Source organism: Cephus cinctus, unplaced genomic scaffold (assembly GCF_000341935.2).
Source record: "Cephus cinctus unplaced genomic scaffold, Ccin1 Ccin1_scaffold0696, whole genome shotgun sequence".
NCBI classification, from domain to species: Eukaryota; Metazoa; Arthropoda; class Insecta; order Hymenoptera; family Cephidae; genus Cephus; species Cephus cinctus.
Window position 1 is genome coordinate 842,742 of NW_014333318.1, and position 16,844 is coordinate 859,585.

The 16,844-nt window shown below is 48.2% G+C and overlaps 1 protein-coding gene across 3 annotated transcripts in view; it reads left to right on the forward strand.

Annotated features, from left to right (window-relative positions):
* The window catches only part of LOC107270093 (insulin-like growth factor 2 mRNA-binding protein 1), a 65,783-nt gene that overhangs the window by 38,726 nt on the left and 10,213 nt on the right, over window positions 1-16,844 (forward strand). Inside the window, exon 1 of one of the 3 annotated variants that reach the window (XM_015744777.2) lies at window positions 8,006-8,425. The exons of the other annotated variants lie outside the window; for them this stretch is intronic. Within the exon in view, the coding sequence (XP_015600263.1) occupies window positions 8,343-8,425 (83 nt within the window). The 5' untranslated portion in view covers window positions 8,006-8,342. Of the gene's footprint in view, window positions 1-8,005; window positions 8,426-16,844 lie in introns of those variants that run through there. 3 annotated transcript variants of the gene reach the window in all.

Consider the following 16,844-nt stretch of genomic DNA (forward strand, 5'->3'; position numbering starts at 1 on the left):
CCGAAAGTCTCACTTGCATAGTCTTTTGCTCTTTTATATGCACTATACTTTCTATACTTTCTTCCCCTCTATCCTTGTACTATACTACTATATTATAAATTTTAATATTCTCAGGGCCACTAGTTCGTAATAAATTGCTTCTTCTTCTTCCTGTTATCAACTTTCTACGAACTCAAAACTTTCCTGTAGTCTAGACCAACATAACCTACAAAAAATCATTCGTATCCTGAACTGTAATCTTGAGCCCAGGAAGCAGCAGCCCAAAAAGCATTGATATGGATTTCCCCACTGATAACAGTTAAAGTCATTGCAAATAGAGAAAAAAAAAAGTTAAATTTACTTTTAAAAAAAAAATAAAAAAAATTTCGTAAACTTCATAATTTCAGTCACGTGACGTCCAGCTACCCCCTAAGGGTGTTTCCGTTCAGTTACGGCTGTGGAATGAAATATCGAAGCCGTATTCCACGGATATGGGTTATAGAGAGAAAAAAAGAAAAAACGTAGCGATACAGGAAAAAAAAGGAAAGTAAAAGGGTAAAAAATGAAGGGGAGTGTCGAAGGAAAATTTTAATTAAATTTTATAATCCAGAGTCGACGCAGCGCATTGTCCTTCGCCGCGACGCGTTTAGCCAGGATCGCGATTACCCGGAGACCGACGTGTGCGCGCGAGGTGCGCATACGCATGTAGCGACATCGGTGGGCAGGCGTTTCGCTAAATAAGTCGCAGGCGTCGACGAGTGCCTTTAATTAATTCCCATCGGAGCGACGAAATCGAACGCGGGAATAAAGGCTAACGCACGTGTACACCACGCGTGACACGTATCCCAGTTACGTCGCTGCTTGAGAATTCGCACTCACGTTTCGCCTCTCATTGAGCCCCTGGAGAAATCGCGCGTCGATCTTCAAAGATTTAATTGAACCGATTAATAACCAAGTGAGATAATTTACTCTTATTCGCTCGCGCAATCAAGATTATTCGTCTTTGCTAAATTTGATTCGTTCCGAGGAATAAAAAAAATATTATTTCCATGTAACGACCGTATATCTATACGAGTCATAGAGAGCGACGGAGTCCTATAGGAGAACGAAGGAGAGATGAAAAGGAAGAAAAAAGTGAAAGAGAACAAAGGACAGAGTCGAGATGGGAAAATAATGGTGGGTCCTGAGATGAACTGACGGAGACCGGAAGTGGCCCGGGATGGCTGCGCCGGTTTAGGCTGGCGTCTTCCTTGACGGCGCTTTTCCATGATATTCGCGATCGAGTCGGCTGCCTGCAGGCCGCCGTGTGCTTCGCCCACGCACCTTCCCAAAGTATTGATTACTTTCTGGCTCTGCGAAGGAAGGGAAGGCCGGGTCGGTCGAAGGGCGAGGAGATGGTGAAGGCGAGGGAACCGAAGGAAAGGGAGAGAGAGAGAGAGAGAGAGAGAGAGAGAGAGAGAGAGAGAGAGAGAGAGAGAGAGAGGGAGAGAAGACAGGGAGGAAGGAAGAAGGTGATGGCGCTCCCAGTGGCTGGCGGTCCTGCTGCCGGCAGTTATCTCATTGCTCGTCTTCGCCCTTGTGAAATCGGCTGATCGATCTTCGCCTAATTCCTATTCCGCCAGAAGCTGTAGAACGCAGCATCCCTGGACCACCTACTTGGACCAAAATAGTACCTGTGACTGGTTAGTCTTGGTTATTCTCATGCAACAAGGAAGATCGTTAATAGCGACGTTGATAAGGGTAATCAAATTTTTATCGATATTTTGAAAATTCTTATTTTTTTTATCCCCACGCGACCTGACGACTCTACCAACAAGGCGGACACGCATTGGCTCCAGGGTTAAGATGCAAGTAGACAATCTGCAGGCAGCATCTATGGATTCTCGATCCTAAATGGCCAATCGGCATCTCTCAAACGAAAACTGAACTCTTAATTTCACATCGCCATAAATAATTTGAACGGCGGGTCTTGTATACGTTTCCAGGAAGCCAACTGGCTCCAGACTGCAGACTCCTTCGAGGCTCCGACTCCTCTCCCCGCTCAGACTGGTCCAGCTCCCCTACCTTCCTGACTCCTTTATGATCTACTCTGGCAGCGCTTCTTCGCTATGCAATGATTTACTTTTTTATCTCAGGTCAGAGGGCGTGACCACCTGTCCCACTCGTATAGAGAACAACCCAGGGGGCAACCTTTTACCTTTACTCTTTCAAGGTCAGGACCGGTACTGATCTCTGGCAGCATCCCTGATATCGCTTGAATCTCAGCATGAGACATAACCTAACCAAACGTTAAACTGGCGTTGAATCACAGCACAATTACTTTGGTCCGTCATCAACTCAAAAACGCTCATCATCCATCGGTAGACAAGCAGGTGATGGGCCAAAGGTCAAACGCGCCTATGCATTTTTAGACATCACCTTCAGACAGAGATGTAGATCGGCCGTGATCATCCCCTAAATTATGACGTCACAGTCACACTACATCTGTCTCTCCTCCAATCACGTACCCCCATCACCTTTCATCCGATCACTCCGAACATATCAATATGTCCCCTGGCACATAGCTGTAGCTGTATTCCCTGAACTAATCCAGCCTGCCCCAGGCGGCTTCTTTGATGGATCCTGATCATCCATCAGACCCGGCTAAACGGTTTTTAATTGTATCTATCGCGTGTGTCGTGCATGGACCTGGTCTCTTTTCGCGGATCGACCTGGCCCCCGGCGGGAGAGCTAGAAGTAAAGTAAGTGCGAACCGCAATTCGTCCTTGAAAGAGGAAAAGGAGAAGGAAGAAGAAGAAGTTGAAAGGGACGAAGCGGCGATCGAAGTGGGAGGCGATAGAGACGCTGAGAGCTCAGAGTCTAGGACGCCTGGAGACGCCCGGAGACAACATATCCCATCCAGTCTTTGTAGTGACTTTAATCCGAACTAGTCTCGCCGAATCGATCCGTTCGCTCGTCCGTAACACTCGGAACGTCGGAACGACGGAACGACGGACCGACCGAACCGATCGGAATGAACCGCACACGGTTAAACACGAGAAACTGGAAAGAGACTTACGGAGAGTCTGAGAGAGCGAGAGCGAGAGAGAGCGAGAGAGAGAGAGAGAGAGAGAGAGAGAGAGAGAGAGAGAGAGAGAGAGAAGCCCAACTAGGAAAATTATGCCCCTTGGATTAAAGTGCGATGCACCCTGGATGGTAGAATTTTATTGTGATAACAATTTCTTTCTTTAGATTCGGAATCGCGATTATCTTCCGATTAGGAGCGAAGGTGGTTGTCGCGATTATGGGCGGCGGATGGGGAAGTGGGTGGAATGGAGTTAACTTTAATGGTATGGTTTTCTAAAGATTTTTTTATCATCGCGTCCTCCGTAATAACCAGTTTTGAATTGTTCCACGAATGGGAGTTCCCGTTCCGTCTCGTTCCGCGCTGTCAGACCTCAAGCGCAAAATGAAACTTGAATTTATTAATTGCCCGGCTGGAAGAGGGGACTCGAACTAGTCAAGGTCCTTCGGAGTCCGCTTCCCACCTGCTGCAGCGGCCATTTCACTTGTTTACCTCGCGAGAACGGAGTTCCAATGGACCCGTGCCCTTCTCTACCGAATTTCTCCAGGAACAACGAGCCGCCGGCAAGTGCACGGGAGGTCGACCCTCACGTGCGTCGGCATTCGCCCCTTCTCGGCTGACCCGAAAGCTCAAGTGCGTCAGGTCCATTCGAGAGTTACGTAAGAAGGTGGAGGCTGCGAGGAAAGAGGCGGGAGGATCCTTGGAAAAACTTGGCCGCGTCCAGCCGGCGCAGAAGGGACGCTTTTGAGGATCAGTGAATTTAAGGGTGAAAGATCCAAGAGGGTGGGGCCCGTGGTTAAAAAAAGAAATGCAAAAAGAAGGGTGGCAAATTGAAGTAATCTTCATAAGGGATCATCACCCTGGTAAATTCGTACAGAGAGCGAAAGTGCACCCTCCCACCCCTCCTCCCCCCTTCGACGGTTCCTGCATTCCTCTGGTCGCCGGTCCAACCATATAGGGGTGGCTGGTGGGCAGGGGAGGCTAGCCCTCGTAGGGGTTGTGTAGTAATAGGGATGATAGCAGCGGTGCGACGGCAGGCTCGAAGGAATCAGTGGGACGCGGAGCGCCGCGACGCCGCTCGAACGGCGTCGAGCCAACTTTGAAGGATGGGTCGAGCAGAGCGCCGAGTAGGCTTAGGGGTGGCAGAGGGGCCGCCGGAGCAAGGAGGGCGCCACGCGCACCGGGAGGGTCGTTCATCCCCGTTCGGGTCAAGGTTATCCTCCTGACAACCCTCGCCCTCGGCCTCAGTACCGCCGTGCCATTTAGCCCAGCCATCTTTTTCTCTTTTCCTCTCTTTCTCTTTTTCACTGTGCCTCCCTCCCTCCCTCCCTCTCGCACTGCTGCAACCCCCATCGATCCCTTAACTCGAGCATCTTCGCTCTCTGGCTCTCTGGCCCTGTGCCCGGATTCTCATCACGGTCACCATGTGCGACTCTACTGCTTCTATCTCGGTACGCACGTATCAACGTGACCTAGCCAGTTACAACAAAATCACTGAAGCGTCCTAGGGACATTTTTTTTAAAATGTTGGCAGTATTCTTCGGCTTCGATTCTAGGGCGATTCTGCCGCCACCACTTGCGCCTGAGAAGATTCGCCTTCTCAGGATGGCCACGTCGGCCTCTTCTTACTTGGTAAAATTCACTAATTCAATTTCAACCTCGTCCCTCGAGGGCGTCGTCGTAACGACGCCAGGCGTCGGTGCTCGTTGTCTCCCCGTAGAATTAGAAACCCTCTCGGATATCCACCAGTACGCATTGATAAGACAGTCCCGACCCTGAGATCAAGGGTGCATCAGCATCCCTCAGCATCTCCGGCTAGATTACGGTCCAGCGTCTCTCTCGGCCCAATTGCCAGTCCTGCCAACATCTGGCAATGGCACCCTTCGCTTCTTTTATTTTACTCTTTTGGCATCGCTCCACATCGCACCCCTCGCCTTCGTTTCCTGATCCCCCATTAGCTATTCTTGCCATCCCTGCCCTCCGCCTCTGTCCGACTTCCTCGAGTCTCCCGCAGGGCATCAAGTGCAACTTCAGGCTCGTCGCGGCCGTCAAACCGCTTAGTTCAGCTTGTAATTGGTTCGGGTTAATTAGCAGTGACGTTTCGCGGGCTGAAACACACATAAGACGAGTCCCCCGTTTTGTAGGATGATCAGAATGAGCATAATGGGGGGTGGTGCCCCCCATGGACCCCACTCATTCCTCCCTTCCTCTTCCTTCATCTCGAGGATCCCAGCATCCGAGGGTGGTCCATGGCGCCCATCTCCATCCTTGTCTTCCTCCAGTCAGCTACTAGCACTCTCGCTCAAGTTCACCCTCGAGCAGGATGCATGCATTTCGCGTTTCCCTCCCGATGTTTGTGCGAGGGTAGTTCCTGCCAAGGGATGATTCTGACTGTTCCTCCCCCCTTGCAATAATTTCAGCCGAGATGGGCCGAAGGGGGCGCCGCGCCCGCTTATTGCCTTAAATTGCTAATTGGGCTGAGGACCGCACGCGGTTTTACTCATCCCGTCCTTCTTCCACTTCCTGCTACCGCGACGTCCCGATGCTCCATTATCCAGCATCCCCTTCCCTGCCCGAGAAGGCAGCCACGGGAGTACGAGAATCCGAGAAGAATTAACGCGACGCAACCCTCCGCCTCGACGAGGCTTTTACCCCATTGTTTGTGTGTCGGTTAAAAATTTCACGGGATCGATGCGCAGTCGAGCAGCTACGGGCCGGTGAGCACGAGTCTCGCTCGGTTGGCAGAAGGATCGTCCGAGTGCTGAACTCGGTGCGGGACGATCGACAAGTCCGTCGGGGCGACTCGGGAATCGCGTGGATTCCACAATCGCCCTTCGGATCCTAGGAAGGATCGGAATATCGATTTATTTTGCTATTATCGTGACGCGAAGAATCGCGACGATCGAGGAATCGTCCCGTCTTCATTCGTTCGTGCTAATTTCGTTCCTGCTCGTCTATCTACGTTTTTACGCGATAACCGACATTTACGTGATCGTCCCATATGGCGGCGTGACGATCGAATCACGCGACGGCCTCACTGTGGGTTGGTGAGGTCGTTGAGGCGCGGGGAGGTGGGAACGTCCAGGGAACAGAGGAGAATAGGAGAGACGATTGGACGTCTTTTGTCATTTTGGAAAATTATTTGCCGAAAATTCTCAAAACCGCCTCAGGGCACTGTACAGTCTCTATACCTGGCCACGTGGCATCTGCTTCGACAGCTGTTCCCATCCCGAATGCAGGAGGAGATAGTAACTTTTTTACGTTAACGTAACCCCTTTTGCTTTTTTTTTTTTAAAAAGTGATATACCTCACTCGAAAATAATATGTCAATACTTTCGTCCGACCCTTCGGTCTCGTATTGCGTCTCGCAATAAATAGGTCTCTCGTAACGTAATAACCTTTTGATTCGGCGATTGAATGAAAGCAGGGCGCATGCGCGCGCGCCGATTGTTACCAAGAATTACATGGAAAGGGTGACTCTTATCGAACACACGCCTATGTGTGTCCGGGCCGCGTCGGGGGCCTCGAGTCGCGAGTGTTTGTTTAATGCGGGAAAAAAAGGAAGCGTAAAAAGAGAACGAGCCAGTGGGGGCAGGAGGGTGGCTGGTTGACTGTGAGGCTTAGCGAAGCCAGGAAATAGAAAGAGAGAACAAATGAGAAGGAGGTGTCGCCGGTGGGCAAAGTGACACTGGCTCCCTGGGCTGGCTACCACGTGCACCTACTACTAGGTATTCGCAATGACGCAAGTGGAAAGTCTGCGTGCGGGATAGGACAGAGTGCGCGTGCATCGCAGAATACAAAATCCACCGTAGGTGCCCATTGCATGCGTACACGTTGGCCGGCCGCTTCGAGTATTGATTAATTAGAAAAAATTTGCGGATAAAGGGGTGGTGGTCGCCTTGTGGGGAGGAAAAAAAATCGGCAGTTATTTCCTTGGCTGGGGGGAGTGGAAGCCAAGTGGAATGAGCGCGGATAGGGTTGCGGAGGGGCTAATGAAAAATGCTTCGAGTCGGGAGGGACGAGTGAAACGGGGGCCCGAGGGGGAGGGAGACTCGCTCACTTTTATTCGGATTGGATTTTCAAAAGCAAATAAATATGTGTGGGAAAGAGACACTGTTGAGCCTCGTAGGGCAGTGACGCTGAGCCACGCACCCTTATGACCCTCTTTAATCCTCGGGCCATCCTGCCTTCATCCACTCGCGCGATGATCTCGACTGATTCATGACGTTCCTCAGGTTCCCAAACGGGCCCCCGCTTCACCTGCGACCTCATTCAAGCACTTGGGCCACCAACTACGATTGCGCCCTCCCTTATGCTCAAGTAAGGGTGGCTGTAATTAGTCGCGATGAGCGACTCACTCGTTCCCTTCGAAACTCACCATTCATCCACTCGGACTTTACTTGCTCGCTAATGGTGTGTTATTCGAAAAAATAATGGAGATAGGGAAAAAAAACATCTACTAAATGACGATCCAACTGCGGCAGCAACGCGAACCAACTGGAACCCCCAGACCGCGTACAGTCCATCGCACAAATTTACCTCTTGGCTCTTTCACTTGCTTCGTTCCCTTTTCTTAGTGATTACTGCTACGTTCACACGTCACGAGTCTTCGCTTGGGTCCACTTTATATATTCTGAATCAGGGATGATCCTGCTTCTTGGGGTGTCTCCAGGAACGTGATAAGGTATCAGGTTTTGACCAACTTTAGACTTGAGATTACGTGCAAGTTTTAAGGTTATTTGAAAAAAAAAATTTTTTTTAATAAACAAAGCTTATATTATTTTTGATTCTCGAATCTCCCGGCAGAGTCTTTTAGTAAGTGTCGCACTTTTGTCTGCGTGGCGATCAGCGTCGCGGCGCATAAATACGTGCACGCGTCCCCACACGAGAGCCAGTATTTTTCTACGTTTCCCGAGTATGTGTCGCTAGCGCGTCCACACGTACGTGTATTCGCGGGAGAGTCGGCGGCGACGGCGTTGGCGACTGTGCTGCCACGCTCGAGTCACTCGTTTGCATTTGCAGTACGCGCCGCGACGTCAGGCAGTTCGTTGCGGACAGCCCGGCATTTCGCGAGTTCGTCGTCGTTCATATCGTTCTCGTTGTTGATCGTCCTTGTCATCTTGATCGCACTCGTGATTGACGTCGACGTTGATCCTCCTTTCGTCGCGAGTTGCACGCATCGTCTACGATCTATAAGCGTCGCGATACTTTAATGCCTCTTTTGTTATCGAACTTTTATACTATCGATCAGCAACGCCTGTAATAGGAGGACAGTTAAGGATTGTGTGACATTCGTTTTATGTACTATTTTGGCGTCGGGTCGAAGTGCGGAAGAAGCGAGGAAGGAAAACTGGGCTGTGGGAGTTCGTGCAGGGGAACTCGGTGAGGGGAGAGGATAAATGTGTAAATAAGTTATGTGTAAATTTAGAAGTGAAAACATTTGAAAGAAGTTTTAACGAACGTTCGAACAAAGTTCGGCGTCCTGGAAAAACAGTGAAGCAACGGAACGCCACGAAATTCCGGACACGTGGTCTCCTTGTCGTCTCGAGGCTTGGTACCTTCTATATATTTTCTTTATCTCCCCCCCCTCTCTCTCTCTCTCTCTCCCGGTCTGAACGGCCTGTATAAATGCGAGAATGGCCGAGACGCCTCGCTGGTGACTAAGGCGTTTTTTAGTCTGACTGTTCGTTACTGCCTAACCTAAGTAAAATCGAGGGCGGCTCGGAAGGGGAGAGGAAAGAATATAGAGAAAAGAGGAAAAATAAAGAAATACATGTAGGAAGTGAGTTTTGTCTGTGCTTATCAATTATCAACTAATTATTAGCTGCAAAGGAAAATTTGTCGAGGTACGACTCAGAGTGGGATAGAAGTTTGAATGTCATTTTTTTCTTTTTCAAAATACAATAACTACCAAAGTCACAGAGCTAAAGTCACAGCGATAATTAATTAACGATCAGCTTATATTTATTACCCGGTGTATTACTTTTATTTTTCATTAAAAATGTTCTCGCGTTAAAGCCTATAAGGCTGTCGAACTGCCCAAGAAAGAGCTGTATTCAAATATTCCATTTTTACTTGCATCGTAACGGATCGTTCCATTTTGTTTCAATGTTTTCTTATTTACGAATCAAAGGGTGTCCAGCTAATCGTTTGGACGGGTCACGTTGTTCCATTAAAATGTCATTAATTCTCATACAGCTCAATTCGCAGACGGATTCTCAGCATCGTCATGATCGTCACTACCTGGCGAATATCTCCTAACAGCTTAAACTTGTCGGAGCGTAACACTCTCTGTCCTCCATTAGAAAGGTGTTACGGTCGCAGCGTTTCATTTAAATCCAAAGCCAATGTTTACGTAAACAGTTCGCCAGAAGCCGTTTTGCTGGCTGTCTCTCGTATCCAGGAATGTCCGGGCACTTCCTCCGCGTCCTACCTGAATATCTTCCGACAGGCAAAGAAGACCGCCGTCTCGCCAGACTCCTTTCTGATCCTCGATTGCCCAAGAGAGGCCGGCAATTACCTTTTGCAAAAGTACGACTCGCTCGGACGTCCTTGAGCCGGATATGTCCCTCTCTTTCTCTCTCACGCGTTCCCCCTCTCTCCTTCTCTCTCGTTGCCTCTCGGTAGTCACCAGAGTCAATGATTTGGGAAAGGTCATTAATTCCGTAACTGTCCCGGCGAGCAGCCTATGCTTTTCTAACGGGACCTCCGAGTCCTTTCAAATAATTTCTGCTTTGAAAATTGCTAAGTAGGTCGCAGCCATTTATCACGTTCTTCCTGCTTCTCTTGATCTGTTCGTTAAATACTCGTTTGTTTAGAGAAATTTTTTTTTCCTCAATTTACCTTATCGTATCTATAAAACGTATTTTGGTATTTTAATTCAAATCTTAATCCCGCGCTTATCAAACACGTGACTCTCTTTGTATATCTCATACTGTATGGAGACTCGAACTTCCGAACAGTTAGAGGTCTCGACCTCGGACTCGCGCCAAACGACTTCTCCGCGTTTGTTCCGCTTCGGATGAGGACGCGAAAAAGGGCCAAGGGCGCCGGAACTCCATCCTTTTTTTTTCTTTTCTTTTGTTTTCATCACTTTCGCACAGTGGCGCCACGTGCATTTCCGTACGATATTCGTCACATTGAAAAGTCTAAGCGATCCGTGCTCCTTAATTCTAACCTAAAATTCGTCATTGTCGTCGTGATATCTTACTATTTGTAACTACTTTTTTATACGCATAGCGTCGCGACGCCCAACAAACGCGGTCGTTCGACCGTATCGCCAATGTTCCTTCGTCCTTTAATTGTCACTACATTGTTGTGAGACACCCGTTGCACAATTTTTCTTTCCTGTCACTTCGTCAAACTGACTTTAGCTTCGTATTACAGATAGATACATTCGACTGTATCTATTTACGTATCCTCTGAAGTATTCAATTATGAACGAGGATATCACTATAGCCTACCGTAACCTCTATGCTGCGACAGATGAATCGATTTTTCCCAGTTTCCTACTGGCTGATGATTATCGATGCTAGAAATAGTTGTTGCACGGAACTTGGTAACGGTAGGTCGTAGGTGCATTGACAAACAGTTTTTCTCAAGTTTTCGTCCACGTACGAGCTAACTAATATTTATTCGCTATGACGCTAACTACCGGCGGACTTGCTAACTACGCCAGAGCCCTATTAGAATTTTACTACAAACAATCGTCGACGGCTCGATCGCCATTCTCCTTCGGCTTTGAGAACACTGGCTGCAGTCAAGCCGAAACTGTTACATTGGACGATAACAACTTTGTCACTCTGCCGATTACGTAATTTGTTGCGCTCTCCCGTGTTACGATCGTAGCGCCGCCTACGGCGGCAGACCGAATACCATTGGCTGGTTGAAATACGTGGGAAATATGAATCGTATAAATTCGAAATATCCATAACACCGGAGTCGTCCACGACTTCGCGACGTGTTTTTCGTTAACGTTGGACGTATTTCGACATATCCGTTCAGTTAAGTGCGTGGACAACGGTAAATTAAATTGGCCATTATTAATTGGAAATTCGCGAACGTCAGTTAGTGGTAACAGAAATTATTCTTCCTGAATCTCGTTAGGCTTGAATTATCAGCCTAACGATCGTGCATAGATTCTATTTTGATGGATCCGATAAGATAAGCATCGTGGGCTTCTCTTATCACAGTATTTCCTCGCCAAAGGGGATGGGTGAGAAAAAATTAGTAAAAAAAAATACAAAAAAAAATACATAATTATATACGTCCCTTTCAACCTTAAGTTTCATAATCTAGATAGCCTCGACGGAGAATGACCGCGACTATCGCGCCCTCCTTACACCAGCGGATGGTTCTCGAGTTACTGGAAGAGTTAGCTGATTATGTCACTTTTTATTGATGGAAAACGAGAGATAAACAGAGTAAGAAACACGTGCTTGTTCCACGCTCTTATGCACCGCGTCCCGGTAACCTTAGACTTTTTCGATAAGAAGCAGGCAGGAGGTTTTGCAGATGAATAGTACTCTAGGGAGGACTGGGGTGAGTGGCGAAGGGGGATGGGAGGAGGGAGGGCAAAGAAAGACAAGTTAGAAAATCCCATGAAAAATTCCATAAGTTTTACGAACAACCACGAACTACTCCTCGTAAATGGTTTTGCATGAGTATTCCCCCCTTTCTGTCGTTCCAGTAATTCGCGTGGCAGGACTTAACGAACGTTGAACACGCGACCTGAACTTGGCAATTTTATCAAACGCAACTCCCAAGTCGATATTATATAATTTATCTGGGACAACTAGACGGTATTATTATCGAATAAAGATATGACAGATATTCTGCGGGTAAATAAGATTTCAATATTGTTGACGAAAGAAAAAAATAATTGAATTTTTTTACTTGCAATTACAACAAGAGTTAATACATGTGTTGTTTTCTGTACTTTGGTATGTACGTAGGACTCGGTACCGGCGCCCAATCGACTTAATCTAACAGGGTCAGGTCGCGGGTCATATTCATACAGAAAATCGGCCTCTATTAAAGTCAGCAGCCGTAAGTCGGTCCCGGTCGCTTCTCACGGAAATCCTCGAAAAAAAGAATGAGCCATAAGGACTGATTGAGTCACTCAGTCACTGATTAACTGATTCTTAGTGACTGTGTAACCTACGGAGCGAGCGAACGAGCGACACAACTGCGTTATCGTAGAACGAGGTGAGCGATGATAACCAGCTGGTTCAGCCTTGTTCTTTTTTCATTGTTTGTACTAACCGTAATACCAGAGTTCTCGTAGTCGAAGTTAAATCGCCCTGTTGCGTCCTCCGTATTTCGACGTCGATAATCAGGGAATAAAAGTTTTGCCGGCTGCCAACATTCCTCGACGTAGTCATAGAATCGTCATTGATTACTCGTCACGATGACAATAACCTCTCCTCCGCTTCTACACTCCTTGCTATTGTTTCTCCAATTGTAGACGGACGCTCGCGCTGCGAATGAACTGCGAATATGCAGTCAGCATAGAAGCTTTTCCGTGCTGGTAATTCGAATTACTTGAACGTTGACTACTAGCGCCAATTCGCCACTGGTGGCGACTCTTGGTATCTCGATAGGAAACTACAAGCACGCAGTGACTAACGGCCGTCGTATTTAAACTTACGAATACTGTTTTCGAGTAGAAGAAAAGTATTTTTTTTTCTCTTGGTGGATCCTCTATCGCGTCAATCTCATTGGATTGGCAGTTTGGGCGGGAAAGCGATACGGATTTGAAATATAAATGAATTTCTTCTTGTATTTCATACTAATTTACAAACGTCCAATCGGTAAGACGACCGAAAGCCGTATTCCGGTCACGCACGCACGAGCACCTCGACATAGCACGTTCGCAATAACTTTTTTTTTTCTTTCTCGCCATACGAAAACATCCGCTTTTCCCGAGTGCGCTCGGCTCGATTCGGCTTCCTTCGTCGTCTCCATTCATTCGTACTTGGATGGGAGTTCTGAATCGTGGCTTATTATAATTGGGTTATTGGCTGACGCGAGTAGTAATTCGTTTAAATGAACGGACAAACCGATAGTGGCTCCTACGTAACTATAGGAGCGCTCACTCACGTAAGTAACGTACTTTAACGGGCCAACTTTTTATGGTTCTACAATTCTATGGCTTCTTGCTCTCTGTACAGTTAACGAACGCTGCTCCACGCTGATTACGTGCTTCGTTCGCTTAACGATAACACTGACACTTTAATTCGCGTCAGCACTAACAGTCTTACTGACTTACCTTTCTCTGACTCTTTTCAACCCCCTTAAACTGTTGCCGGCATCAATTTAGTATAAAACAATAATTCTTAAAACCTCGCTATCTTTTTTTTTTTTTTTTTTCTAAAATAATTTTTCTAAATGCTTCCACCTTTTTCATAGCAATGGAGAATCTTGTCTCAAAAGAAGGAAAAAAAAAAGGTACAACTGACTGTAACTAATGTCGTATATTTATCCGTAATCCCCTATCGAGCTATCTTATCTATGGCCACGATAAAGGGTTACTAGAATTCAGTGTCGATGCATTCGCTTGTTACTTGTTAAAAAAAAAATACTATATTTCCATAGAGCAGAGTCGCAGTGGTCAGGCAAGGCGCCTAGTGGGGGGTATCGCAAGCCAAACCGGATACGGTCGGGTCCTTATTGTTAGCAGCCGCGAAATTACTTCCTGTACCACGAGGCAGCGGCCTGTACCTTGGGGCTGCTATAAGCGGAATGGCTCCTTGGGTCGTCGAGTAATAATTAATAAAGCCAACTTGCAGTCGGACCGATTACCGAGTCAGTTTCGTTCTATAGATGGAAGGACCGCCACGAATCCTGGCGATGCTTATAGTCACTGCGATTAGGCAGGCGCTTTGCTTTTAGGCAGGGATTACTTATACATGACAGTGGCGCTGATATCGATGTTAATTTCGACTGTTACCCTTACCCCGATTATTATTATTATGTCTATAGTACTAATCGTGACGTCATGGACCGCTCGCGTATTCGTATTTAAAGGTTGGTACCACCTTCCTTTCTACGTAAGTGCGCGACTGTGGTCTTCGCATACTCACGCATCAATCTAAATGCGTGCGTAACTGCTTGACTCGGGAGAAAGAGTCCGTGTGTTCCAGAGGACCGACGTGTCTGCTGCGTCTGCGTCGAGCAACCAGACGCACACGGGCTCTACGGTTCCGGCGCTCACGTATGTACGTAAGTGAGACAGGCCAGCCAACCCAGACACGATGCAGTAGCCACCTTTATTCAAGCCGCGGTTTCTCCGTATACGTTGTTATATACGTATCACTTTCCCTTTTGAAAATCGATTTTGGCGCCGCGCGAACCTCCACGGCGCAGCCAGCGTCGTCGACGGTCCTACGTCAGGGCCGTACTTACTCTCCTGGTTCCTCACCTACCTCTTTCGCTTTCTGTTACCCTCCGACGATTTTCGGGGTACCGGAGGGTCGATATTTTTCATAAATTTTTTAGTACTTTTTTTTTCTGATTAGCAGACTTTTTTTTTCAGGATAACGGCATTTCTGGGATTTCATTTTTTTTTTTTACCATTTTACCAGGCATCAATGAAACTATTGTTTTTTTGTCACGTTTACGTGTCGATCGGTGGGTTGAAATTTTTTTTTGTAAAATTGTCGAAAATTTGGAAATCGATTCTATATCAGGGTTTTTAAGGCGAATCGAGTATGACTTTGTAATATGTCTAAGGCAAGATGGCGCAATGATCCAGCACTGGCTCAAGTTGGCGCTCAGCCGGCGACTCACCTTCGTTAAAGGTGAACGAACGAAATCGCTGGGTACACGTGCATGCGGTGCTCGCGGAGAGGGAGTAGGAGGGCTGGGAGGGAGAGGCAGGCTGGTCACACGGTGATAAAGGGTGATAAAGGGAAAGGTAAAGGTTTGAAAGTCTACTGTGCTAGAAGGACCCGACGAGGCTAGAGGGACCTGTCGATATATATACATATATATACCCGTTCAACCCGCATGCACCCCAGACCTACCTGACACCCCCTCCCGACCCCCAGCCCTCCGAGTGCCGCCGAAAATTCCCAAAAGCAGACGAAAACAAAGGCCTGCGCCTGCTGACCTTCCCCACCCGCCCTGTCCTCCTCCCTCCTCCTCGCCCTCCCACCGTCCTCAAACTCACTCTCTCCGTCATCCTCGCACTTCCGCTGAAAATTTCACCTGGTCGTCGAGCATCGTTTCGCTAAAATTGGAATACAATGGAGAGACTCCACACACCCCCTCTACGTCACCACCTTCCGCCACCTCCCCACATCTCTCAGGCCCCTCCAGCTACCAGACTGACACGTGGCGAACGCCTGAAAATTTTTCCATCCCGAATCAAGAATTTGCTTGAATCAGCCTGACGCTGTAGCTCCTAGCTCAATTTCCTACTTACAAAATGACTGAAAAATGACTGATTAGTCATCGGACGACTCGCTCCGGAGCGATTAGCAGGACTCGGTATCGATGACACGAGTAGTGCATGTTACGAGCGGAGGGTCCGGAAGGGGGGAGAGTCCGAGCTGCAGTGTGCAAGGGTGATCGGGAGTGCATCGCGGATTGGATGAAATGCATCCTGAAGCCCCTCCTGCACGCCCAATGACTTGTTGCACCGAAAACGGGTTGGAAATTGGCCCCATTGTCGCCGGCAGGGATTTCGCGGCAGGTTGCGCCACCTTCCCTCTTTCACCCTCGCTGACCCCCACCCCCGGGGACCCCCTCTCAAGGGTAATGATCTTCAGCCATATAAAGAGAGGACCAAGTGAATGGCTACGAGATGAAATCCGGTACGGAGACTGCAAAGCGCATTCGCACCGTCGGGCAACGTGCGCCTCGTGTGTTTAAACGGGTAATTTGCTGATAAACCGGTATCAGATAACGAGCATGTAAACAAACCACTCTCAGATTGCGCAGACTTTTTAGGTTCTGCCACCGGCGAGCTTCTCCGACGTAATTTACCTACCCATCCCGTGCAAGCAGACCCGGCCAATTACTTGCACGTGCTGGTTTTTTGTTTTTCTGTCGGCGACGTTCAGGGTGGGGGGGGAGGAGGATAAATATCGAAAAAAGAGAGAAAATCTTGACGGAATTCACTGGGACAGTCACGTGGATAAGCAGAATTAGTAATTTAAAATGTGTCACCGGATACTTAAAAGACACGAGGACATCCGGTCTCACAGGGAGTCTCGAAGAATTCGCTGCTAGGCTAAGGCCAAGGGCTGAGTCAGGATGGGGGAAGGATCGATTCGAAGGAAAGTAAAAGCGCCCTTCCTCCCCCCTGGCGTCGCCCTCGCCTCGTTCAGCGTCGCGACGACCTCGTACTGCAGAGGGCAGAGTGGGGGTGGCCCACCCCTCCACTCGTACCGCTAGTACTAGCTTTCTGGTATCTTTCACTTATCGTCTCCTATCTCCTTTCGAACCCCTCCCCTGATCCTGGCTAAACTACGTTCATTCATATCGGGCTCCCATAACGTGGCTGGAATTCTCGTGGCCGCCGTTCTCGAGCACGCGAGGATCCGTTATCGGACTCCGTTTAACACTTGAGCCCTTTTCGCTCTCGGCTTCCCCTTTTTTTTCTGGCTTCTCGGAATCGCACGGTGCGCCATACTGGAGTTCAAGATGGTGGACTCGTAGCGGCTGAGCTTGCTCCTGATACGCGAGCTCTGCGGGTGCTCGGCGCTCCTGCTGCTATCTGGGGAAATATTGAGAAAGGAAAAGTCGAGAGGGAAACGTGGCTATGGGAGTACGTGTGTGTTGTTGTCCCAGGGAG